This window comes from Perca flavescens, chromosome 15 (genome assembly GCF_004354835.1).
Source record: "Perca flavescens isolate YP-PL-M2 chromosome 15, PFLA_1.0, whole genome shotgun sequence".
Lineage (NCBI taxonomy): Eukaryota > Metazoa > Chordata > Actinopteri > Perciformes > Percidae > Perca > Perca flavescens.
In genome coordinates this window covers 5,784,978-5,812,454 of record NC_041345.1, presented here as the reverse complement: position 1 = coordinate 5,812,454, position 27,477 = coordinate 5,784,978, and the positions used below count along the sequence as shown (strand labels likewise).

Here is a 27,477-nt window from a genome sequence, read left to right as displayed (position 1 = left end):
TTTGCCCAGAGCAAATGCTGACATCATTTTTAGCATCTTTACACGAAAGCTCACAGTAATTATCATTCATTTTACTCAAAACTACTCAGACAAAATCTAATCTTGCTGAAGGTTCAAAGAGAACGTTTTTATTGGATGTCCATGCAGCACACTGTAATGCACTGAAATGTAAAGCATGTAACAATAGCATCCCATAATGTAGGGTTGGGCATCGTTTTGATTTGAATGATTCTGATTCCAATTCTGATTCTTCCTTTCGATTCCGGTTCTTATCTATTCTCGATTCGGATTCTTTGAGGGGTGGAGTGTTAACGGGTCATATTCTTATTTCACAGATAAGAGGACATTTTTATTTTGATTCAATGGTGGTTTACAGTTTTACCGGGCTTTTTCAATGTAAAGTAAAGCCACATTAGAGTGCCGCTTACCGTGCTCCACGGCTGCAACACCACAAGCCTGGAAATATAGTGGCTGCTACGGAAACCAAAACATGCGCATGTACAATTTGGAACCTATGATCGGATTCAAAACCAACATTTTCCAAACGATTCCATTGAAATCGTAATTTTTTTAAACAATTCCATGATGGAACAGGTTCTCGATGCCCAAACCTACCCGTATCACATAATGTAGAAAAGTGACCAGCTCGTATGATTTTATAAAATTTTATTTATATTAAGTTCAAGAGAGTAAAACCCTTCTCAGTAGCATGTGGAACTCTGGCTCACTACATGGCAGACATATTGAGAGAAGTTTTCATAAGCGTGATCTCAGGATGAGAGAGCCTTTGTTTTGCAGCCTTTCAGCTAGGGCTGCACGATATGATGAAAATATCTAATTGTGGTTATTTTGACTGATTTTGCGATTACTACATAATTCACGATATTGGAGGGAATGAACATTTTTGTATCGTTAAATCGTAAATTTTCATTGAAAAATATCAAAATTAAAATGATTATAGTGTGATTTTTGCAAGGGTCTGTACCAAACAAAGATTTTTTTTCTTTAGTCTGTAGGATGCAATTTGTAGGCTGGGCTGTCTCTGCAGCACCACAAGACTTAATTCAGAATGGTTTAACACAGTTTGCCCCCTTATGATTTGGATGGATTGCACTAGTCCATATTACGATTTTGATAAAATGTGCAGCCCTAGTTTCAGCCTCCATCACTTCCGATCAGCCAGTCTCTGTAGGAGGGCAATGACCGTGTCCTGTTTGGAGGAGAGCAGCTCCAGGGCGGTGGCTATCCTGCCGATGGACTCTGCCATCCGTACCTCCCTCCTCTCGCGCCTCTTCTCTCGGGCTTCCACCCTGCGGCGAGCCACTCGGTCCAGGTAGGCCTGCTCCTCCTGTCGCTGCAGGATCTCCTGGAACAAAGTGGCGCTGCTCCGCCCCTCGCTTCCCTTCTCGTTGTCTCCTTCGGTTCCCGACGCGGTTGTTGCGGATAACGAGGTGGAAATGGAAGAAGTGAGACATGAGGAAGTCGGGAGGAAAGAGGAGGAGAGGCCGAGGAGACTCGGATTGTTGCCGAGCGGCGCGTTGCTAAGGCGAAAGGGTGCGACGACGCCTGATGAGAATGATGGAGCTTTGCGGCCAACGTAGCGCGACGTGCTGAGGTCTGTGTTGCCAGTCGAGCCGAGGGAAGGGGAAGTAGAAGCTGTCTCTGTGAAACAAGGCGAGGAGATAAAAGATGGAGACGGCACAATGGTGGCTGGATGGATGCTGGTTGGAACAGTGTCACTGTTGAGGACGATCAGGGGCTTGAGCTCCGGAGCATGTGTCGGGCACATGGTGGCTGTGGTCACTGAGGTAATGGCCGCGGCGCTACTGATGGTTTGACTGCTGACGGCTCCCTGACCCACTGAGTCCACCCCACCAGTGGAGGCAAAGTCCCCATCAGGGCGGATGATGGGGGTGGGCGGAACCTGTGGTTTTGCAGCGATCTTTGCCAAAGGGCCAGGCAGAGTGGGAACCGTGTTGCTGCCCTTGTTTCTTTTGGTGTTGACAATCTGAGTGCCAACCGTGTCACAGAGTGTGGCGTCCATCAGCTAGTGTAAGAGAAGACAAAAGAAAGACAAAGAGAGATGGAGAGAGGAAATAAACAACCCAAGTTACTAAAGGTGACCCTTCCTTTGAAGTGGTGGCTCCGCCTCTATGGACCGCCCTCACTATTGTCTTACGTTCTACAGTCTCGGTTGACTCACTCACTTGTTTAAACTTTGGGTTTTTAAAGTGCTCATATTATGCTTTTTGGCTTTTCCCCTTTCCTTTATTGTGTTATAATCTTTTTGTGCATGTTATAGGTTTACAAAGTGAAAAAGCCCAAAGTCCCCCCCAAAGGGACTTACCGTCTCCAACAGAAAACACTGTTCACCAACTGCTCCAAACAGCTCTATTGTAGTCCAGCCTTTACTTCAGAGACCAATGTGGTCACTTTGTAACACATGTTATAATGCTCACCTAGCTGCTAGCGTGGCACTCCCTCATATTCTGCAACTGACAAGCTAACAGTACTTACTGTGCATGTGCGACTCCCAACAAAGATGGAACAGAAGTGAGATGCCTCACTCTGTAGCTAAAACAGAGAGCTCAACACACAGGGTGAAAAGAGGAGCTGCAGCAACGTGCAGTACAACAAAAATATGGTGTTTTTTAATATTTAACCACATAAACCTATTCTGGTACAACCTCCTAATACAATTATGAACTTGAAAATGAGCCTAATATGAGCACTTTAAGTTTTTTAATCTTTTATTTACATTGGCATTTTATTTCTTTTTTGCTTTCTCTTTTATTGTGTGGGTCTTACTGTATTTTAAAGTGCTCATATTATGCTTTTTGGCTTTTCCCTTTCCTTTATTGTGTTATATATCTTTTTTTGTGCATGTATTAAGTTTACAAAGTGAAAAAGCCCAAAGTCCACCCTAAAGGGACTTACCATCTCCAACAGAAAACTTTGTAACACACGTTATAATGCTCGCCTAGCTGCTAGCGTGGCATGCCCTCATACTCTGCTTCTAATTAGCTAGTAGTCCTTACCTAGGTACTGCACATGTGCAACTCCCAACAAAGATGGAATAGAAGTGAGATGCCTCACTCTGTAGCTAAAACAGAGAGCTCAACACACAGGGTGAAAAGAGGAGCTGCAGCAATGTGCAGTACAACAAAAAAACATGATTATTTTGAAAATTAAACCTCTAACCTCTAAATACAATTATGAACCTGAAAATGAGCATAATATGAGCACTTTATCATGTGAAGCACTTTGTGACTTTGTCTGTAAAAGGTGCTATATCAAATAAACTTATTATTTGTGACACCCAGATCGGGTAACCATCAGTTGATCTCTCGGCAGTAGGAACACACACGTTGACACATGACAGAGCAGTCCATTCATACACTAGGTTCCATGCTACTGTAAGTGTCGTAACTCATCTTTTTTGTAAAGATATACACCGCCCTCCAAACTCCTTGATGCAGACTATCTCACTACAGCACACTATGTACACTGCGTCAACATGTGGAGAAATCCAAAGTTTGGCAGGCCTACTGTTTGGTTGCTAAGCTAGGATTGCACAATCAGTGTTTTTGGAGGGCGGGGTTTAGCAAACAGTCAATGACGTCTGGACTTTGACAAGGGGAATGGGAGACCTGGAAGGAGAGTAGAAATGAGTAGAAAGTAATAGTCTGTCAGTGGGATGTTTGAGCTGATTTATTATAACTTTCTTTATAAAACTCATCAAAAAATGCATCTGCTTGCACTGCAGACAGCATGGGTAAACATGGTTTGGTGTTGGAACTCAGAACTCAGAACCCAGTTCCATTTCCCGAGCCAGCTGCAAGTCTAAATTAGCCCCAAAATCATTTAGAAACTATAAGAAGTGTCTTGTGGTTTTAAATGTGATATTTTCAAACACATTGAATTGCCCTAATGTATGAAATGTGCTATATAGATAAAGTCCTTCCCTTCACATTCAATCCAACATTTTGGGGAAATAGAGTGCTGGAAAGAAAAACGTAGACTTACGTCGAAGAACTCCCAGGACGTTTTAGCGTGTCCCGTCTCCCGGCTGCGGTCTTTAACCCTCTTGTATGTGACAATGAGGTTGTTCCACTTGCGGCGGATCTTTTCGACAGGAAGCACGTGCCCCTTGGAGGCCATCTCCTCCTGGACACTCTGGAAGAGCTGTGAGCGTTCCCGTGTCTCGTACAGGCCCCAGCGGCGCCCGACGGCCTCTATCAGACACAAAACGGCTTTGGAGGAGAAATCGGAGCCGGACGGAAGTGTCTTCTCTGAGGGAGCAGGTGGCATCGCTGAAGCTGGTGGAAAGGAGAGGACAAAGGTGACTTTGTTGTTGTTTTTTTAAGCTGTGGGGTACTTCATAAATGGTTATGGAGGAGATATATTGAAATATATTTAAAAGGCCCTGAGAACGTAATTTCTCAACCAGTTTCTTACTATAACCCATAAAAACATTATTTTCTGCCAAAGTGAGAAAAGTTTGGATTGTCTCACATGAGCTTTTCGGTTTTCTCTGTGCTCTCTTTCCTGGTTTGAAGTGGGCGGGGCTAAAGCTTGATTTATGGTTGTGCGGAGGCTCTACGCAGAGCTTTCGCCGTAGCCTACGTAAGTGGCCTAAAGTTTATACTTCTGCGTTGGAGTGGGCACCGATCTCTTTAAGAGAATAGCAGGGCCGGCGCGCGTGTGTGTGTAATTGGGGAGTGTGTGGTGGCTGCGTTCACACCGCACGTCTTAATGCTTAATTTGGATTATTTGCCGAGTGGTATATATCAGATTCCATTGTGAACCGTTTGTGTTTTCGAACTGACCCGCACGCACAAAAGAACAATAACAATGACATCAGACGCAGCATGCTGTTGCACTAAAGTTAGGGAGGAAGTAAGCATTTCTTTAAATTTAGCTTTAAGGCTCTTCACCTTCCTTTGACACTACAGCCACGCTATACTGGGTCCCTGTTCTTCCATTTTGTTTGTTATTTTTTCAAAACCAGAGCGGTTACGGTATGATCCTTCTAGTTTTGACTGAATTGAAGTATCTCCCCCACACACTAATTAGGTCTAACACCTCCCTCTCCCTCCACTTACTTGCTCAATCACTGTTCTCCATTTTGTAGGCCTAGTCAAGTTTTTAATTTTACCGGCTGTGTCTAGGGCTAACTCCCTAACTAAACTTTGACATATACCCATCTGTGGTCCACTCAGCGTCCTCTGATCTTACAACACAGTCTCACAGCAGTTTGTGAAATGGTCACGTCATCTTATCTATTTGATTTGTGTACACGGAGATGTTTATATTTTTTGGTCAAAAAACGTGGTCAGCACGTTTTTTTTTCCTTTCCGTAATGGTCAGCACGTTTTTTATAATACCAATAATTGCATAGCTGTATACAGCAGGATGGGTTGGGTTTAGGAAAAGAAGAACGGCATGGTTGGGTTTAGGAAACGTGACATGCGGGACACGATCTCCGGTCTACTGGGTGAAAGTCCTGTGTTGTTTGACCGATCCACCATCCCAACCAACCTCCCTTTTCGAGCTACTCGCTACCGTAGTCGCTCTTAATGCTACGTCATCTTCTCACTGAGAATCGTGCTGTGATCACAAAAGACACTTCCCATTGAAATACATTAGTTTAAAAAAACGTGCTGACCATCACGGAAAAGAAAAGAAAAAAACGAGATAAACGTACACAAATCAAATTTAGATGAAATTAGGTGACCATTTCACAAACTGGCATGAGATTGGGTTGGATCTTAACTATTAGTCAAAATAATTCTGAATTTCTGCTTCAGAAAAAGCGACAAAAACTTCTGAAAAAGCACAAAAGAAGTTCATTTTCAATTTTGACCTGGAAGGACAAGTTCATGGTTGACGGGAAGACAACGGTCATGTGTGCGAGTTCAACACCTCTTACACAGAACACTCTTGCTCTCACACACACAGACAACAATCCGAATAGTAAAAGTGTGATGCACTCACCTGGAGCTATCTTCAGGTACGTTTTTCCATCCACTGATGTGGCGAAGAAGCGCTCTGTACTCACGGGGTCTAACGGTGGCACAGATACAAGGCACGTGATGAAAGATTTTTAAAACATGTTACATGTGTATCTGAATTAGAAACGGAAATGAATATTGCATTCTTTTGCACTCTACGGAAATAAAGGTGAAGCCAAGCGAAGCATTTGAAATCAGCGGATGTGTGCACTCACACAGCAGTACGGGAGGCTCCTCTGCAGTCTGATCCCCCGCCACTCCTCCTCCTCCTCCTCCTCTGCATGCGGTATCTCCGCAGGGCGCAGGCGACTCTCGGCTGCCCAAAACCAGCGCAGATGGATTCTCCTCGACCGCTTCAGTTTTCACATGCATTGTGGCCACGTCGCTGCAGCCTCTTTGCAGATGCCCCTCCATGGCTGACACCAAAACATGAGCCTAATAATGGAGGCGAGGGAGAGCCCGTTTCGTCTGCGCAGGCGTTCAACTGGCAGAAAGTTTGGAGCTCGCGGATGTCAAACGCACGGCGATGAGTTCAGCCTCGGTATGCGTGCCGCTAACGTCATGACTCCCGCGTGTCGGGTTAGTTATGTGTGCGTGATGGACAAACGCTCCCCCCCCCACCAATCCCAACCCCACCCCTTGTATGTTTCTTGTAAGGGGAAGAGAGAGAGAGAGAGAGAGATAGAGAGAGAGAGAGAGAGAAATGGCTGCGCTGTCCACCTCAGCCGACGGATGCGCAGGGCGGCTGCGCAGCTCCCCGCACAGATTTGCTGCTGGCAACTGTGACAGTGACGTCAGCTGACTCTACATGTAAACAAGCTTAAAAATTATGATTAGAATTTCAATTTAGTCTCATCAAAGAGAACCCAATCTTTAAATTTAATAGGAAATATATTCCTGCCATGTTGTCTTTCCCATCATAATTTGAAGGTAAGACCCATCAGTGGAAGTGATAGCAAGTGTCAATTTTTTTGTTTACATCTGGCATGTAGATTTAAGAGGCAGGTTTTTATCAAAATAAGCCATGTCATTAAATATGTACACAAATTAAAAAATAATCTAAACAGATATCAGCAACAGACAGATGAGAGATATAGAGAGACAGAAAGTTTAAATACTGTGTAGTGAAATGGAAATCCTGTTTGATGGTTTTGCATGATGCAAATGCTTGTTTGTGTTGAATTGTGCATTTTATACTTGTACCCTTTATGTACATATTGTTTTGTGTCAGCTCTAGGAAATTATTTAAAATGTGTCTGAATAATCCTATAATTAATAAAAATAACAGATACGAAAATAAACAATTCATTCATTCATTAGACAAATACAAACTGATACAAATACTGACTTTTATAATACATACATTCATAATACATACATTTCCAAACCCTTTGAAACATATGGCAATAAAAACAATGTTGGGAGCAACATACAGGAAATTACTTTTTTTCTCAACTTTTAAATACTCATTGTTAAATGCTTTAAAAACATTGTAAAAACCTGAATTAAAGAAAAACATTGAAATATGAAACCTTGTTATCTGTTTGTCACATCACTAAAGAAAACAAGTTGACAAGTAGTTTGTACTGTACTGTACTGCACTGCACACCTTCAATATGTAACAAAATAAATAAGGGGAAGAATCTGTTTTTTGAATGTATTGTGGTAGAATTTCATATTAAAATTTGTTGTCATACGGTGTAAACAGAGTACTCCGCTGATTTGCCATTGCACTCCAGCAGAACAAGACATACTTTTTTTCCACGCATTTTTCTTTCTCAAAAAAAAAAAACTGGCGCGTAAATTACCGACAATGCAACTCAACAACCAGCAGTTCACCCCGGGAAAGTGTGTGTTATGCTAGCAGCGGCTAATGTAGCCTGGAGCTGCTAGAGATTAGTGATGGGACAACCGTCTCTTTTACGCGAGTCGGTTCAACCGGACGGTCGATGGTTGGGCTACCAAGTTAATGGATTCGGTCACCGGTTCACGTGCTTGGGGGGGATGCGATATCATCGTCCATCGTGATGGCTGGCCGACATCACGATGGAGAGCCACCATCGTGATGCCCCCCCCCCCCCCCCGCCCAACACACTAATCCTAGTCGCGGGCGCTGGAAGGGAAATTGACAAGTGCGTCGGTCTTAAACTAGCAAAGACACAAAGACAAGAAATAGGGCTCCTTAAGTGGAAGCTACTTTTTCCCCCTTTACGTGCAACCTATTTGTAAAAAATACCATCGCTTTGAGCAGACTGCTGATTGGCTGTAGTGATACATTCTCTCTCTCCCTGTCAGTTGTAGCTCGCTCTACCTTCTAGTAACGTTGGACACAGCGTTCTCGAGTGAGAGAGAAAAAAGCGTTAAAAGTGCAACGCGATCAAACTTTCCTTTCTCCCCTCATTGGACTAAGTTTGTCGACACTATTCTTTGCGTGAATCAATAAGTAAGTCTGAGGTCCTGTAGGTACGGGACGATGTTATGCAGGATTTATGAATGTACGTTAGCAACAGTAGGCTAATTCACCAGGGTGCTATTTTATGTGTGAGCTAATATTGCGCATCTGTTCATGTGCGCTGCAAGAGTTATGTTTCTGTTTATTGAATGCGTTATTCAGTGCAAACATAACCGAGAATGTAGTTTAATCTCAGTAATGATGATATATTAGGTTATTACTGTCGCTCTGTTGAAGGCAAACGTCCCACTCTACTGTCGTTACACAGATCACGGACATCAAGGGCTGGACCCGAATATTCGAATATTCGTTTGGTGGGATGGTATTCGATTTTAAAATTTGACATTCGAATATTGTTTTTTTTTATTTTGGTTTATTTATTTTCTGCATTTATCTCTCGTTCACACTCCAGTCCAGTTGGTGGTGGTAATGCACATTTAAGTTGGTTTGCCAACTGCCAATAAACTACAAAGAAGACACGATGACGCCCACTTCGAGCATTTAGCAAGCTGGGCAGAGAAGCTAGCGGCGATAAAAAGTGCGGAAATGGAAAACTGTTTCCCGTTTTTCCGTTGTGATTCGGCCAGAAACTTCAACATTGTGAGGCGAAGAGATCGTTTTGGAATATAAAGCTTGGATATTACATTTCCTTGGACTCTTGGGGATTTATGAAAATCAAGTTTTGGTCAAAATACCACTTTGTTGCCGACAGGACAACGACAACAGGTATGCATGCACTCTCGGCGGCGCAGATTACGGCTGAGTAGTTTTTTTTCTTTTACTTTGTAACAGTTGTGTACATGGCTGTATATTTTGAAGATTTAATGCTTTAAAGTTATAAAAACGCTCATGAGTAGAAGTTTTATCGAGGTTACAGCGATGCCCAAGTCACAAAGTGTCCCGTTGACGGGAGGGTGATCCTTGAGAGGTTAAAAGTTTATTAATTCTGAACGCGTCTGGCCTGTCTATCTATATTACACCAAATAAGACACTGCACTCCCTTGTGAAATCGTTTGGATGAAAGTTTCTCAAAATAATTAACATGCAAACAAACAGACAGACACATAGAGATTCCTGCCTTTATTAGAGATAATAATATGTTCAGCCCCCTCTCTCCGAAGCTTTGAATATTCGATGCTCATTACTACCGAAGCTTCGAAGCTCAAAAAATGGTATTCGGACCAGCCCTACGGACATCTGATTGATTTTACTGCACCGTACTTACAGTAAGTGAAAGTAGGTCAAGTTGTAAAAAACTTGTCCATTTACAGAGGGCATTTACATGTATGTCTAATCGTTTCTATGTTAACTGTTGGCCCATAGTAGTAGAAAAAAATATTTATGTAAAGAGATATGAGCCCCCCCCCCCTGACGACGATATCATCGTCCATCACGATGTTTTACTGTAAACATCGTCAACTACCAATTTAGGGGACATCGCCCAACCCTACTACCTACCATGTAAAAAACATTTAACTTAACATATAACTATCAATATAACATGACGATTTGAATGTGATATCCATCGGTAATGTAGCCTACGAACTATGTACACAATCATCTAAGATGCACGAGAAATAAAGGCTCTTTGGTCAGTTGGTCAACACTACTAGAGATGAGCGGACTACAGAGGTCTGAAAAGCTCACCCCTCTCTAATTCCATATCCCCAGATATGTTTCACTTTAAACTTCTAGGGCCCTATCTTGCACCCGTCGCAGCGCAAAGCCCGACGCAAGTGTCTTTGCTAGTTTAAGACCGACGCAGTTGCAATTTCCCGTCCAGCGCCCACGTCGTTTAAAAAGCAAATGAGTGTGCTGGTCTTACAGGGATCTTTACACAACAAAAACCTGGATATGAAGTCAATAGCGCAGCATATCATTGTTATTTTAACAGCGCATTAGTCAAATGCGCCTAGGCTCGTGCACAGTGCGTGCACACTATGCTTGTTACACACACACAGGGACGCGCAGCAGCACACGAACATGCAAAAGATTAAAAATAAAAACATTACAGTGCAAATCCGCCATCATAATAGGAGCGCACCAAGGTACAAACGAGCCTGGCTTTTAAAAGGGAATGGGAGAGGACACTCTGATTTTTTTTTTAGTTAAAAGTCCCTTGCCTTCTCTTGATTCGCAATTCATTACTTGGGATATTTTACCCGCATAACACTTGACATAAGGTCTATTTACAGATTTTTTAATACTTTCCTCTTTAACGGTTGAGTTTCAAGACTGATCACCGTTTATCATTCAACAGTCTCTTCTTTGATGTTGAACACATTGTTAAATTCCTTGTCAAATAAATTCTTCAGTCTGCTGCCCATGGCAAGGAATTCAGCCTTGTCCTGCAAAAGAACATAACAGATCTCATCACTATATGGCCTAACAAAGTAGTCTTAGCACCATGTGTTAATGATGAAAACTCCTAACCCTGCATGTCATCGAAGAGGTTTTAAATGACATTGTTTCTTACTCGGTTGTATGTGGCACAGTTGGTGAAAATGAGCTGGATGTCGGACACAAACTCTCCAACAGTCTGGTAGAGTTGCTTCTGAAGTTTGTCTGCTACTTTACCCAGCCACATCGGAGTCGTGATCCTACGGGAGTAGTCTAACAACTGTGGGTGACAAACAGAAATGAAGGAAATAAAATCGTGATATCATATGTCGTAATATACATATTGCAAAAGACACTAAGTGTTGTGGTTATGGACATTTCTGTTGCCTGTTATTGTAATTTTGTATGTTTCCTGTTTTGTATATTGTTTCTGGGGCCTGTGTATATTTCCTTGTGCATATTTCTGTTCCCTGTTGTGTGTATTTCTGTTTCCTGTTTTATTTTGATAGTCTGGTTTTCTGTCTTGTCCTGTCTAGTTTTGCTTCCTGTGTTCTCCCGCCTTTGTTGATTACCCTGCCACTCCTAATGCTCGTCCCATTTCCGTGCTTCCTGTTCTTCTTGTATTGTTTTTTTTGCCTGCTGCAGCTCACAGGACTCCTTAGGTTTGTTTTTGTATTTTGATAAAATAAATCTTCGTGTTCAACCCTTCTCCTGCCTGCCTGTTCCAGCATTTGGGTCCTTTAATCCCTGGACCGTAACACTAAGATACTTTATGTGTTAGTTGAAATAAAATATCAGTAGAAATCTGCACTTTAACGGTCAGTTTTTTTTAAGTTGTCCCTTTTATATTCAATTCAATGTTCAATTTGTGTAATAAAAAAAGTGTTGGAAAAGATTTCCTTTTGTTTGTTTTTAAATCAACAAGCAAATTGTTGAACTAAAGCAGAATAGTGAAAGCAGCAGAAATGCAAAACTGAGCACACTTTAGTATCTGTTTATTTATCACAAGTAACATCGTTATCGCATAGTGCATATTTTCCTCATATCGTGCAGCCCTAGAAGGAAATACTCAACACTCTGCGACACCTTTGTATTTTCTTTACATCGATATCAATCTACGGTTACACTTCACTTGAAGGTATCTACATAAGAGTGACATGACACTGTCATGAACGTGTCATAAACAAGTCATAAACGAGCGTCATTCGGTTTTTGTCATGACAAGTCAGGGTTAGAGTTAGAGTTAGGGTTAGGGTTCATGTGTCATGACAATGTCATGTGTTCATGATAGTGTCATGTCACTCTTATGTAGATACCTTCAAGTAAAGTGTTACCCAATCTACCATAAGCAAAGACATGAAAATAGTGTGAATCTTCCAGTAGCCAGATTATTGAGTGCTAGACCTTTAACAATTATTACATAATTGGCTAATTGTCAAATTATTTACATAATTGCGGTTTCTTTGTTCAACCGTAATTAATTACTAACATAGCTAAGGTCCTAAGGTATGACTGTTGATGGTAATTGTTGATTTTGTTTAGATGTAACAAATTGTAAGTAATATAAGTAATTATTGGGTCATATAACAGTGATATAACAGTGATATAACCAAAAGATGTGTCCTGGAATTCATTCAAAACTTTAATTTGTTTGAAAAAGTAATAAAAAAATAAATAAATGTGTTTAAATTGGGACTGAAAGGGACAATAATGTTGTTTTTCGCAATTATATTTGAGACAACTAATTGCACAGCAAAATTTGGAATTTTTACAGCTCTTTTAAGTGCACTTTATTTGCTATTAATTAAATAATTGACACTTTTTGGCATGAATAGGAACCGAGTAAACAGGCTGATAGGAACGGCGAAGAAAAGACTTACATAGAGGCATGGGTTTGTAGCAAATAATTGTTCCTCGTCAGCATCGCCCAGATACAGAAGGAGATACTGGCACTGCTGTTGATGTGAGAAAAGAGTGATGAGAGACGGAGAAAACGGGCATTACGATGTAACGACAGAGGGTCACACAGTGAGCTTACCAGCATGCAACGGGATATTTGGCGAGACATGGCTGCTTCTCTTTCCAGCTCATCCATGTAAAGCCACCCTTTAGTGGTTCCAAATACACAGAATGTACACATCCATAGACTATCATCCCTGCTCACACAAACACAGACACACAAACAAAATACATATGCACAGGAACCCACAATTATCAAACTTGAACATAATATTTGTTTCACTCTAACTAAGTTAATGCCACTGACACAGGACTACTGTAACATGATAACTATTTACGAATATTTTGTCATTTAACAAGCTAGTAAATTTAAACTAGGCTGAAAGATCCATCGCTAACAGCAAAGTTGCAGGGCGAAAAACAACGAGCTAAAAGACTAAATGGATTATTAGAACTCGTGAACTGCAGAGTCGGATAATCATTTTCTGTGGGTTTATAATATGAGCAATACCTCCCACACGTAGTAATTTGATGGATTGTTAAAAAAAATACTGATAAGTGGGCGTGTGATGAGACGCAACAGTTCACGAGAACGAGACGGGACGAGATTTTAACACTATTTTAAAGAAATATGACTGGAAAAATTGTCTTTACTCAGAGAACCAAGGTTACTAACGTAACCAAGCGTTTCATTGCAGAGATCTTCTATCTTCTATGCTAATTTAGAAATCCAAGCCAGACTCATCTTCAAGCCAGATGTATTATAAAGACCAACCAGGCCAGACTCGGTCTACTGGCTGCTGCTCTGCATTTATGACCGTTATTGCAAGACAATTTTTACCTCAACGTCACATTTTAATCTCGCGAGATCTTGTGGGGCGAGATCTCGTCACACCTCTATTGATAAGTGCCGCTATAAATTTCAAATGTTCCTATAAAAGGGCCTTCTTTATAGGAACATTGCTTTCACCAACATAAAGTAGTTTAGGTGACATGCATTACATTGTCATTACATGCAATCACACATACATCGCTTTTCAGTCTCAATGAAACAAAGCTCACCCTAACATGGTGTCTTCTATATGAGGCAGGTGACATTTCTGGTGGAAGGAGCGGGGGCAGTGATCACACACCACCAACTCTTCTTCGTCTCCAGTTTTACAGATGCTACACTCATCATCATTTTTCTGATTTTCCTGCAAAGACAGACGTGACAGCTACTCCGATTACACACAGTACAATTGCAAGTGGTGTCTGAGAGAAAACGCTTCCTTGTTAAGACTTGCACTGTAGTTTCTTGCTCTTTAACATCACTGTAACATCAGCAATGGCCGTCACATTGTTTATGCAGAAAAGATGTATGTAGAATGGGGAAACGCTTTTTGTCTGAAACTGACTGATCAAGAAACTTACCAGGTCTTTACAATCTGGTCTGCACAGTTTGCAGATGCACAGCAGTGAGTGGGACTCCAAGATCTTTGCCTGAAAAAGACAAATCAACAGTGTCTTCCTCTTTGTTTCATAGTTTAGGTCTTGACAAACCTCTCTCATTGCCCCCTGGCTACAGTCACATTTTAGAGCTGAAACTATAAAAATAAATTTTTATCTCATTGATAGCAGCCCCACTTCTTACTGTTTGCTCTCTTTACACCGTATCAGAGCTGTATTACGTTGCTGCTAACGCAAAGCTAATATTTCCTACTTCTGCCGTTTCACATTAAGTGTTAAGCTGGCAAAAAATGTGGCGGCTTTTATTGGGGAAAAGGTTGACATTGTTATTGACTGGCTTCTTTATCGATACAACATGAGTTTATTTGGCTGCACTATAAACAGATACACCCGTTTCACTTCTGAAACCATAGCCGCCCAAGAAGCGTTTGTTAAAAATAAACTTCACTTTATGTTACCATGGTAACACCGGGTGTCACCAAATCATCCAGGACTGAAATCTTGAACTTTCTCAGATTGCATCGCAAATGGAGCATAGCATAAGTTCAGGCAGGTCAGGGAGTCAAGCTCGGCTATTATCTCAGCTCATAGCTGACAGTCCCTAAGCCAGCACACCAGCTGATACAGTGGCACTCATAAGTTTATGAACCCATGCTAAAGTTGACTAAAAAGAGGAATTAAAAAAAACATCTTTTGGAAATTGATCTTAATGCCTTGATTAAAAAAATTAGGAAAAATCCAACCTTTAAGGACACCGATTTTCTTTGTGAATGAATAATGTATCGTAAATAAATAAATGTTCTTCCTTAAAATACAGGGGGCATAAGTAAGTTAAATTCCCATAGAGGCAGGCACATTTTTATTTTTATATTATTGTTATTATTATTATATCCATGTTATTTCATGGATCCAATACTATGCATCCTGATAAAGTTCCCTTGGCCTTTGGAATTAAAATAGCCCCCCCACACACACACATCATCACATACTCTTCACCATACCTAGAGATTGGCATGTTTTTATTTCAGTTAACCTAATAGCTAGTTTGATTTGCATTGAGAGATGCAACCCACCTCCACCCCAGCTCCTCATTTTAAATTTATATTCATGTTGTCCGACTAAATCAACGTCATGTCTGTTGTCATTGGTGCTGCTCTGTTCTGTACCCTAGGGGGATCCTGCCACTGCTGCTCTCTCTGCTTAAGGCTTTCCACGTATGCACATGGAAGGGTAGGAAGGTGTGCTCTTCCTGATTCATGCTTTCCACGTATGCACGTGGAAGAGCAGGGAGGCCCCCAGAACAGAGCAATACTGCCAAACACAAATTACAGATGAATAAAATCTATTTATTGACAAAGTGGTCCTGACTGAAATGCAGAAAGATGCACAGTCAATAATAACACAGCATCCTGATTACAGTTACCTCTAAGAGGACACCGATTGGTTCCCCTTCCCACTTGATGTCTTTCCTCCAGCAGCCACTTGTCTGACATAACGCCTTGTTCACAAACTCCACTGGGGTCATCCAGCTCGTCTCAGTGCGAATACTCTTCCCACAAGTCCCTGGTGGTGAAAGCATTTAAGATGAGACACACGTTACCCACTATGTACACTGTTCATTGCACATAGTTAGCTTTTTGTGGATAGTAAGATATAGTTACCCGACGCAAATCGTTTTTTGTGTAAGGTCCCCGCTAAAGCTCCACATGTAACTTTGAACACCTTCCTGCCGCTGTCATTGCTGGCTTCTGGCTGCTGCTCAGTCTGTTCCTCCAGCTCTCCTACGCCATCTGGAATGGACACACGTGGAACGCGTGAGTAACAGAACCATTGCTATGATACTGGGATAGCATACACATCTAAAGTTATTTCTGTTATTAGCGTGTGTCGACCCTGGATAACACTTTGAAGAAAACAGCACCTGTCACATCTGTGAAACTTCCTCTGCTGCTTGACGAATCCTGTTCTTCCATGTCCAGGTCACAGTCCTCTTCTTCATCTTCTTCTCTCTCAGAACCTAAGAAATGGAGGAGGTGAGTAGCCATTTCTCCATTGATTGTATACTAGGGCTGCACGATAGAGGTGTTGAAATTAATAAAATAATCAATGCATCGAATCGTGGACGATGCTGCATCAATAATCGGCCAGGCCATAATTGATTATTTCTGTTTACAGTTTAATGTAGGCCTAACAACATTTCTGTTTACATATTCTGTTATGTTTTGCACATTCAGGAAGTACCATGTGCTCAGTGCTGTATAGTTTTATGTATCCAATTTATTTAGCATTAGAGCACTCCAGAATGTTTTGTTTTTGAAGCTTGAAAAGCTCTGAATTAAATATCCTATATGGTTTTAACATCCATCCATCCATCCATCTTTGTCCGCTTATCCGGTGTCGGGTCGCGGGGGGAGCAGCTCCAGCAGGGGACCCCAAACTTCCCTTTCCCGAGCAACATTAACCAGCTCCGACTGGGGGATCCCGAGGCGTTCCCAGGCCAGGTTGGAGATATAATCCCTCCACCTAGTCCTGGGTCTTCCCGAGGCCTCCTCCCAGCTGGGCGTGCCTGGAACACCTCCCTAGGGAGGCGCCCAGGGGCATCCTTACCAGATGCCCGAACCACCTCAACTGGCTCCTTTCGACGCAAAGGAGCAGCGGCTCTCTCCGAGCTCCTCACGGATGACTGAGCTTCTCACCCTATCTCTAAGGGAGGCGCCAGCCACCCTCCTGAGGAAACCCATTTTCGCCGCTTGTACCCTGGATCTCGTTCTTTCGGTCATGACCCAGCCTTCATGACCATAGGTGAGGGTAGGGCGAAAACTGACCGGTAGATCGAGAGCTTTACCTTCTGGCTCAGCTCTCTTTTCGTCCTGGCGGTGCGATAGATTGAATGCAATACCGCACCCGCTGCGCCGATTCTCCGACCAATCTCCCGCTCCATTGTCCCCTCACTCGCGAACAAAACCCCAAGGTACTTGAACTCCTTCACTTGGGGTAAGGACTCATTCCCTACCTGGAGAAGGCATTCCATCGGTTTCCTGCTGAGAACCATGGCCTCCGATTTAGAGGTGCTGATCCTCATCCCAACCGCTTCACACTCGGGTTGCGAACCGATCCAGTGAGTGCTGAAGGTCGCAGGCCGATGATGCCATCAGGACCACATCATCTGCAAAGAGCAGCGATGAGATCCCCAGCCCACCAAACTGCAACCCCTCCCCACCCCGACTACGCCTCGATATCCTGTCCATAAATATTACAAACAGGATTGGTGACAAAGCGCAGCCCTGGCGGAGGCCAACCCTCACCTGAAACGAGTCCGACTTACTACCGAGAACCCGGACACAGGTCTCACTTTGGTCATACAGAGATTGGATGGCCCTGAGTAGAGACCCCCTCACCCCATACTCCCGCAGCACCTCCCACAGTATCTCCCGGGGGACCCGGTCATACGCCTTCTCCAAATCCACAAAACACATCACACCTGGGAGTATGACCGGTTGGGCATACTCCCAGGCTCCCTCCAGGATCCTTGCGAGAGTGAAGAGCTGGTCCGTTGTTCCACGACCAGGACGGAATCCGCATTGTTCCTCCTCAACCCGAGGTTCGACTATCGGCCGAACCCTCCTTTCCAGCACCTTGGAGTAGACTTTACCAGGGAGGCTGAGAAGTGTGATACCCCTATAATTGGCACACACCCTCTGGTCCCCCTTTTTAAAAAGGGGAACCACCACCCCAGTCTGCCACTCCTTTGGCACCGTCCCAGACTTCCACGCAATGTTGAAGAGGCGTGTCAACCAGGACAGCCCCTCCACACCCAGAGCCTTGAGCATTTCTGGGACGGATCTCATCAATCCCGGGGCTTTGCCACTGTGGAGTTGTTTGACTACATCAGTGACTTCCGCCTGGGAAATCGGCGACAATCCCCGTTATCCTCCAGCTCTGCCTCTAACATAGGGCGTATTAGTCGGATTCAGGAGTTCCTCAAAGTGCTCCTTCCACCGCCCTATTACCTCCTCAGTGGAGGTCAACAGTGTCCCATCCTTACTGTACACAGCTTGGATGGTTCCCCGCTTCCCCCTCCTGAGGTGGCGAACAGTTTTCCAGAAGCACTTTGGTGCCGACCGAAAGTCCTTCTCCATGTCTTCTCCAAACTTCTCCCACACCCGCTGCTTTGCCTCTTTCACGGCAGAGGCTGCAGCCCTTCGGGCCCTTCGGTACCCTGCAACTGCCTCCGGAGTCCTCCGAGATAACATATCCCGGAAGGACTCCTTCTTCAGTCGGACGGCTTCCCTGACCACTGGTGTCCACCACGGTGTTCGTGGGTTACCGCCCCTTGAGGCACCTAAGATCCTTTGAACATTGTCCACTCGGGTTCAATGCCCCCAGCCTCCACAGCGATGCACGAAAAGCTCCGCCGGAGGTGTGAGTTGAAAGTCTGTCGGACAGGGGCCTCCTCCAGACGTTCCCAATTTACCCACACTACACGTTTGGGCTTACCAGGTCTGTCCAGAGTCTTCCCCCACCCCCTGACCCAACTCACCACCAGATGGTGATCGGTTGACAGCTCTGCCCCTCTCTTCACCCGAGTGTCCAAAACATACGGCCTCAGATCAGATGAAACGATTATGAAATCGATCATTGACCTTCGGCCTAGGGTGCTCTGGTACCAGGTACACTTATGAGCATCCCTATGTTCGAACATGGTGTTCGTTATAGACAATCCATGACTAGCACAGAAGTCCAACAACAAACAACCACTCTGGTTTAGATCAGGAGGCCGTTCCTCCCAATCACGCCTCCAGGTGTCTCCATCATTGCCCACGTGTGCGTTGAAGTCCCCCAGCAGAACAATGGAGTCCCCCACTGGAGCCCCATGCAGGAATCCAGTCAAGGTCTCCAAGAAGGCCGAATACTCCGAACTCCTGTTTGGTGCATATGCACAAACAACAGTCAGAGTTTTCCCCACAACCCGCAGGCGTGGGGAGGCGACCCTCTCGTCCACCGGGTAAACTCCAACACAGCGGCGCTCAGCCGGGGCTTGTGAGTATCCCCACCCGCCCGGCGCCTCACACCCTGGGCAACTCCGGAGAAGAAAAGAGTCCAACCCCTATCCAGGAGTATGGTTCCAGAACCGAGACTGTGCGTAGAGGTAAGCCCCACCAGATCTAACCGGTAGCGCTCCACCTCCCGCACCAGTTCCGGCTCCTTCCCCCACAGAGAGGTGACGTTCCACGTCCCCAGAGCCAGCGTCTGCCGCCCGGGTCTGGTCCGTCGAGGCCCCTGACCTTCACTGCCACCCATGTGGCATTGCACCCGACCCCAACGGTTCCTCCCACAGGTGGTGGGCCCATGGGCTGGAGAGATGGAAAATTGTATTTGACGCATCGTGATTCATCGTGATGCATCGAGATATCGAATCGCTTACACGATAATCGTAATCGAATCGGGAGATCAGTGAAGATTCACACCTCTACTGCACGATATGAGGAAAATATTTGATGTGCGATAATGTTGTTGAATATCGCAATAACGATAGGACTTGCGATACATAAAAAGATATTAAAGTGTACTCAGTTGTGCTGCTTTCAGTATTCTTCTACTTTACAAGAAATTGCTTGGTTTTTTTAAGATTTTCGGGATTTTCCGCCTTTAATGGACAGGACAGGTGAGAAAGGGGAGAGAGAGGGGGAAGACATGCAGGAAATCATCACAGGTCGGACTCGAACCCTGGACCTCTGCGTCGAGGCATGAACCTCTGTATATGTGCGCCCGCTCCACCGACTGAGCTATCCTGGCCACGTTGCTTGGTGAATTTAAAACAAATAAAAGGAAATCATTTCCAACATTCTTTTATGGACAAATTGAACATTATCTTGAATATAAAAAGGCACCACTAAAAAAGAAAAAAACAGAAAAGGGAATGACAGTTACTTTTTAAAGTGCAGTTTCCTAACAATATTTTCTTTCAACTAACAAAATGTTTTTGTTTTGTGTCTATCGCAATATGTCGCAGCCTTTCGCGATGGGTTTTAAAACTCTAAATTTCATAGATTCCAACTTAGATGAAAACAAAATTACATTAGATGGAACGATCTTGTAATAGCTTGTGAGGATGCAGCACTCTCTCATAAGCTATCAAAAATACTCATCACTGTTTTGCACTAATACAACCAACCTGTTAAATGATCAGATGGGAACAGGGGCTGCTTGGCCTATAGCAGGAAGAAAAGGACATTGCTCAGGTCAGGATCACTGACAACAAGAAGATACATTAGATCATTTATTTATTGATGCATTTTCAGCAGTTTTTCTTCTTACCTTTTTACACCCTCCTTTGTACTTCCCTGCTTTCAGGTGACCTTCCTGCAGTGAAATAAAAGAAACTGTGTATGAAGTGATCTGGAGAGGCACACTCACATGGCCAATGTTAAACAAAAACAAGTTGTTTCACAGTCTTGTTCAATGTAGATTTCAAAATACAAATCAGTTTTCAACCAACCTGTATTAGTTTTGCCAGTGGGGTGCCCATACATTTAATGCTCAACTTCCAGTTCTTATGGCTCTGCTTTCCCGCATACCTCTCAAATTCATTGGGAGTTAACCACTTTTTGTCAACCATAATGCACTTCTCCCCTGAAACATTCAACACAAACAGGATTGGGGATGTTGTTAGTCTACATCCACGACGTTTCACTTCCGGGATTCCTCAGGTGTCGCTGGAAATTCCGCCGGATGTATTTTCCGTTACCTTCTGCTTTCTTTGAGTTGTAATTCTAAACTCCGGTGGATTTCTGAGGACTATGGTTAACTGCTCCTCAGATCTCTGCAGGGTAAATCCAGACAGCTAGCCAGACTATCTGTCCAATCTCAGTTTTCTGTTGCACGACTAAAACTACTTTTGAACGTACAAATGTTCCACCAAAACAAGTTCCTTCCCGAGGGTATTTTGCTGCGGCACCGTGGCTCCATCTGGCGCTTAGCACTGCCCAAGACGATTGTGATTGGTTTAAAGAAATGGCAATAAACCAGAGCACGTTTTTCTCCCATCCCGGAATGCTGTGTGGACTAGCCAGACCCTCCTCCGCAGCGCTGTGGAGGAAGGTCTGGCAAAGCGAGGCTATGGATGGGTTAATGTCAACCATAACTCATCTGCTGTGAGGACCAATCTTCTCCTGTCAGAATTTACTTTTGAAAAGTTGTATTGAGTGAAATCTGATTTAAGATCTCTGAGCCTGGGTCCAATTCATGGGTTTCACCGTTTTGTTTTCCTTTCTAGAGAAGACAATGATGATGTTTTTTCATTTTCATAATCAGATACTTCAGTGATTGAGTTGTACTTACCTTCAGCCAGTCGGTGTCTGTTCAGTGCCCCGTCCCGGTCTCCGCAGGTCACAGGCAGCTGGAGCTTATAGATGGGCCAGGTCCAAATGTCGTTCTTCTCTCCCTTCTTCAGGGGAGAGGCTGGAAAATAAAAATATATTTTAACTTCTTTGTTCCTGATGCGAAACTTTGTTTCACTGAGACATAGAGAGAAACATAATTTAGTGTAGGGCTGCAAAATATATAATTTTTTTATCGTTATCGCAATATCAACTGGCGCAATCAACACATCGAAAAAGGCTGCTACATATCGCGATAGACACAAAACAGTTTTTTTTGTGTAAGTTGAAAGAAAATATCAGTAGAAAACTGCACATTAAAATGTAACAGTCGTTCTTTTTTTAGTGGTGCCTTTTATATTCAATATAATGTACAATTTGTTCAATAAAAGAATGACGGGAACAATGTTCTTTTATTTGTTTTAAATTCAGCAAGCACTTTGTTGTATTGTAGAAGAATACTGAAAGCAGCAGAAATGCAGAACTGAGTACATTTTAATATCCGTTTATTTATCACAAGTAAAATCGTTATCGAGGATTTCCTTCATATCGTGCAGCCCTAATTTAATGTAATAAAGTTTCAGCAGTGAAGCAAAGGGGAAGCATAAGTGGAAGGTGACTTACAGAAGCAGAGTTTCTTGGATTTTTTCCTTGGAGTGAACTGAGATGATGGACCTGCCTGCTCCTCCTCCTCATCATCATCATTATCGCGCTCGCTGCTACTTCTTAGTTTTCTCTTCTTTTTCACAGAGGATTTTTGCTTCTTCTCTCCCTCCTCCTCATCTTCTGAAAGCTCCTTCCTTTTCCCTTCATCTGCCTCTTCCTTTTCCACGCTCTCGGGCACTTCAAAATGGAAAGACCCTGCAGTTTAAATGAATGCCCGTAAGATCTAAATATCAACTACACATCAAGTGACAGTGTAATAATATCTTTTTTTAAAAGTCTTATTTTCTAATCCAGTGCTTCCCAACCTTTCTGACAGGATGACTCAATATGTGGATACAATATGCATACTTTTTTAATTGTAATTTCCAAAAAAAGACAATCTGACCGTCCATAAGACTTTTGTGGAGAAGCCGCAGGGTGGGATACTGGTTCATGATGGTCTCCTTGAAGATGCAACTCCAGAACGTCTTGATGCGCTGCGATTGTTTTTTCTCCAACAAGTCCAGAATTTCGTAAAGACCTTTCCTCATGTTGTCTTTACTCTTCATGCGACGCACTTTCTGCACACACAAAAGTACGGAGAAAATAAGGGTTTAATAATCCAACAGTAGCCTTTGTATACATTTAACTATTTCTTTCATGAATCACTCCAGTTACCTCGGCAAACACTGCACACAGGGGGGAGACCGGGGATGGTTGTAACACCACTAGGGATGTTCCTCAACACCCGGCTAATTTCCCTCATGTTTAAACATAAGTTCAAACTAAGGACTAGTCGACTGGTCTGTCTTCTAGTCTAAAAGTAAGAAAACACTCAGAAAAGAGCCAAAATTGAGCACAATTTAATCTAAATGTAAACAGGACCACAGAGGTCAGACCTACCCATGTGAGCCCCATGAAGAGGAGATTGATGGGTTTACAGAGTGCAGCATCACAGACTACAACAACTTCTGTGTCGACTGCATAGTCCCAGCAAGGACTGTCCATTGTTATTCAAATAACAAACCATTGGTAAAGGACATCCTGAATGCAAAGTAGAGAGCTCAATCACCTGATTCACCTGGTAGCCACCGGGCCACTGGTGAAACAGCAGGGGGCCAGCACAAGGACTGCAGTGTTTCCTCTAGGTTGATTTGACGGCCCCCCCCACGATATCAGAAATAGGGCTGCGTTGTTAGAGCGCATGTCGGAGAACAGCGCGGACACGTGAAGATATCTAGCCAGTTGAGATTGTGTGTGTACGTCCATGAGAACTGTAAGTCGTATAACTTATGTTGTCAGTTCATTTAAACCTGGTCTTTTAATTTAAATTAACTGGTGATTTTCGTTGTTTGTATTCTTCACCTGCGAGCTAAATTGCACGTGGCTGTTGATTCGATAGCGATTGCTGAACGCCCTCGCCCACGTTTGTATTTTAGGTGCATTATTTACATGCTGAAGTAGTTACACTGCATTAAGATAATGTTATTAGAAATAATAATATAAAAATAATAATAATATAAAGTAATTGTTATTTGCGACAGAATGCTTAGCCTATATGTCAAGATCAAAGTTGGCTTATATAGTAACTCAATGGGGTTACGGACATGCCCCCCACTGCTAAAAAAAATCCTACAGGAAACACTGGACTGTGAAGGTCTGGTCTAAAAGCTGAGGAGGAAACCCTCCAGGAGTGTTCCATACAGACTGGGAAATGTTCCAGGAGGACTACGGCGATGATTCGGCTTGGTATCGTTAAAAAATGTCTTATAGATAGATAGAATGGGAGCAACTGTAATGTAACCCAATTTCCCCACGGGCTTCAATAAAGTATTTCTAATCCTGAGCTGCAGTGGACAGATGTTGATTGAGTTAGAGCTGGAATGCCTGGGCCCACTAACAAAGTGTGAAATCCCCCCCCCCCCACGACTAAGTGTGAAAAGTCTGCTCCACAGTGAAGTGAGGAGAATGCTTTTCCGCTTCATTTGCAAAGCCCACAAAGAACACCTATCGTAAAGTTAATGTTACAAACATTGTTCAGTAATCTCAGGATATGAGGAAAATATGCGATATATGACAACGTTGTTGAATATCGTTATAACGATATTACTTGCGATAGATAAACAGATAAAGTGTACTCAGTAGTGCTGATTCTTTAATTGAACAAATTGAAGATTGAATAGACAAAAAACGAACGATAGTTAGCCTACATTTTAAAGTGCAGTTTTCCGCTCATGCTCTCTTTCAACTAACACAGAAAGTCTTTAAGTGTCTTTCGCGATATGTCGCAGCCTTTCACGATGTGTTTTTTTTTTGCAACAGCTGATATCGTGATGAAAAAAACCCCCGATATATCGTGCAGCGCTAATCAGTAATCTTTTGTACATAAAGTGTAGTGTGGGTTATTGTTTCCTAGTCCATGATACAGTAATAACGAGGTGTGTGAATGCTGGTGCCTATACTCATACGGACCGGCACGAGCACTTCATTCAAGAAGGATCCATGTGAAGAAGCATAAGGGCGGGCGACAAGTCAGTCTTAAAACAATTTGTAGTAAATGAATGCACCTTGACTTACGTATTTACATGCACTGTAGCTACCTGTAGTATGTACAGTATGACCTGTGTACTACTTAGGGCTGTGCAATTAATCGAAATTTAATCGTGATTATGATTATGGCTCCCAACGATCACAAAAACAGAATAATCGAGAAAAACAATTATTTAGTTCATTCGTTTTGCAAGTAAACTCTTATTTTCTCTTGTGTTCTGAATGAAAAAATAAAGTTTAAATAGGAAAAGTATTTCACAGATGTGTTTTTTTTACTGTTGAATTATTTAACTTTTTCCACTGTTTTTTAAGTTCAATAATTGCAACATCTTTCCAGAAGTTAATGAGTAATCGTGTGAAATTATCGTGATTTCAATATTGACCGAAATAATCGTGATTATGTTTTTTTTCCCTAATCGAGCAGCCCTAGTACTACTATCTAACAACATGTTGCTCACTGATGTGTTTTTTTTGATGGAAGAAGATGTATCAGGCTCTGATTTGGCTCTTTAATGGGATTAATTGATTAAAAAAATACAGACTATCACCAGCCCTGACCTTTAATCGATTAGTAGTTTTTTTAAAGACAGAAAATACAGATTACTTTGTTGCTTCATTAGGACATCACAATCACTATATTTGACCACAATATCCCTAAAAGCATGTTTTAAGTGTATTTATATCAATATGGGGGTAATACTCAGGTGTCCACTTGTATATAAATTATGTGAAAATGTACTCCAGCACATACAGTAATGCTATGCGACGTCCAAAACTGGACACATCTGAGAGTAACTTTGTTTCATGTAAAATGTGAATATTTCAATGGATATTCCAAATATATTTAAAACTTAGCCTATAATGAAGCTAATTCTCTGCTTTGGTAAGAACAGGCGCTCACACTGAGACACACACACGCACACACACGCACGCACACACACACACACACACACACACACACACACACACACACACACACACACACACACACACACACACACACACACACACACACACACACACACACACACACACACACACGTTCTATAGAGTGGAGGAGAAAGATTATTTTTTTTAAGTGCCCATGTGTCCTGAACAAATGCCGCCCAGGGTGCCAGCTTCGCCCGTGCCAAAACCCGCTACCGGCGGGTGAAGGCGGTATTAACAAATGCATAATGTTTCCACTTCCATAACTTAGGGTACCTTATATTTGTCCTCTGCGATCAGGTCGTGGTCCCTGAGCTGGTCGAGAAAGGTGTGCGGTCTCTCCAGGCAGGACATCTCGGTTTTATGGCAGTGGAAAAACCGCAAAAGTTCCTCATTGTCAAGCCAATCCATCGGGTCCATGGGTGGTCGGGGCGGACACTCCAGCACACTCCTCTGCAAAGAAACACCAGGCCCAGCAAAGGCTTTAAGTCGAAGTTACGTCCATATCACGCAAAATAAACTCCTTTAGAAAGGCTCTGGTGCAAATTAAAATCTGAACACGGTGCAACTTAAAATGAGCAACAACAACTTCACTCTGCTACTAAAAACAAGAAGGCAGATTTATCTCAGTTCCTCCTTTCTCCCAAAAAAACCTAAATCGGTGAAGTGAGCAATGCGCCCGCTCCTCCAGCCTTTACTTCCTGAAACAACTGGCTTCTCGGTTTCGGTGACGTATGGAAAGTGAAAGTAATAAAGTATGGGCCCTACTTTCTGTCGCAGTTCTGGTCAGTGGCCGCAGGGGGCTGCAGAGTCCTGACTCCCTTTGTATTTGTATGTTTTTGGCCAAGAGGTCAGAAGAAGTATTCAGATCATTTACTTCAGTAAAAGTACTAATACCACACTGTACAAAATACTCTGTCACAAGTAAAAGTCCTGCATTGAAAATGTTACTTAAGCAAAAGTGTGTAAGTATCATCATGAAAATGTACTTAAAGTATTAAAAGTAAAAGAACTCAGATGCAGTTTAATGGTCTAATCATCTCAGCTGGACTTGTAGGACCATATATTGTTGGGTGGTTTCATTAATAATAAAACATATGTTATAAACTAGATGTGTTTTGTGTGCAAAAATCAAAATCCTTAAAGTAGTAACTAAAGCTGTCAGATTAAGTAGAAGTAGAAAGTTGCATGAAAAGAAATTACTGAAGTAATGTTTAAGAACATTCAAATTGTACTTAAAGGTCCCATGGCATGAAAATTTCACTTTATGCATTCCCCCAGCCTGCCTATGGTCCCCCAGTGGCTAGAAATGGTGATAGGTGTAAACCGAGCCCTGGGTATCCTGCTCTGCCTTTGAGAAAATGAAAGCTCAGATGGGCCAATCAGGAATCTTCTCCTTATGAGGTCATAAGGGGAAAGGTTACCTCCCCTTTCTCTGCTTTGCCCGCCCAGAGAATTTGGCCCACCCATGAGAGAGAGACGTCATGGCTTTCAAACGAGCAATGTGGCAGTTGGTCAAGGTCTATATAAAAGAGACTTCAGATACAGTATTAGGGGACCACTAAGGTCTATATAAAACAGACTTCAGATACAGTATTAGGGGACCACTAAGGTCTATATAAAACAGACTTCAGATACAGTATTAGGGGACCACTAAGGTCTATATAAAACAGACTTCAGATACAGTATTAGGGGACCACTAAGGTCTATATAAAACAGACTTCAGATACAGTATTAGGGGACCACTAAGGTCTATATAAAA

At 42.8% G+C, this 27,477-nt stretch overlaps 2 protein-coding genes across 4 annotated transcripts; both read right to left on the bottom strand.

The window, feature by feature from the left end:
* Positions 1–1,000: 1,000 nt before the first annotated feature.
* LOC114569768 (uncharacterized) lies at positions 1,001–6,637 on the bottom strand. Its single transcript, XM_028599825.1, has 4 exons — positions 6,230–6,637; positions 5,998–6,066; positions 4,027–4,319; positions 1,001–2,047 (listed from the first exon to the last, which is right to left on the bottom strand). Exons 1-4 carry the CDS (start codon positions 6,426–6,428, stop codon positions 1,166–1,168), a joined length of 1,443 nt encoding a protein of 480 aa, XP_028455626.1. The 5' UTR covers positions 6,429–6,637; the 3' UTR covers positions 1,001–1,165.
* A 3,884-nt stretch (positions 6,638–10,521) lies between these two features.
* Positions 10,522–26,410, bottom strand: sp100.1 (SP110 nuclear antigen, tandem duplicate 1). Of its 3 annotated transcripts, none has more exons than XM_028600093.1 (16): positions 25,992–26,410; positions 22,645–22,819; positions 22,218–22,454; positions 21,556–21,675; positions 20,714–20,847; positions 20,533–20,577; positions 20,390–20,426; positions 16,136–16,231; positions 15,876–16,004; positions 15,638–15,777; positions 14,179–14,247; positions 13,828–13,982; positions 12,845–12,962; positions 12,687–12,761; positions 10,943–11,086; positions 10,522–10,814 (listed from the first exon to the last, which is right to left on the bottom strand). In XM_028600093.1, exons 1-16 carry the CDS (start codon positions 26,133–26,135, stop codon positions 10,716–10,718), a joined length of 1,917 nt encoding a protein of 638 aa, XP_028455894.1. In that variant the 5' UTR covers positions 26,136–26,410; the 3' UTR covers positions 10,522–10,715. The 3 variants fall into 3 exon arrangements, with proteins under 3 accessions (XP_028455894.1, XP_028455896.1, XP_028455895.1); XM_028600095.1 differs by having other exon boundaries at positions 13,828–13,961; XM_028600094.1 differs by having other exon boundaries at positions 22,218–22,436.
* Between the last annotated feature and the right edge of the window lie 1,067 nt (positions 26,411–27,477).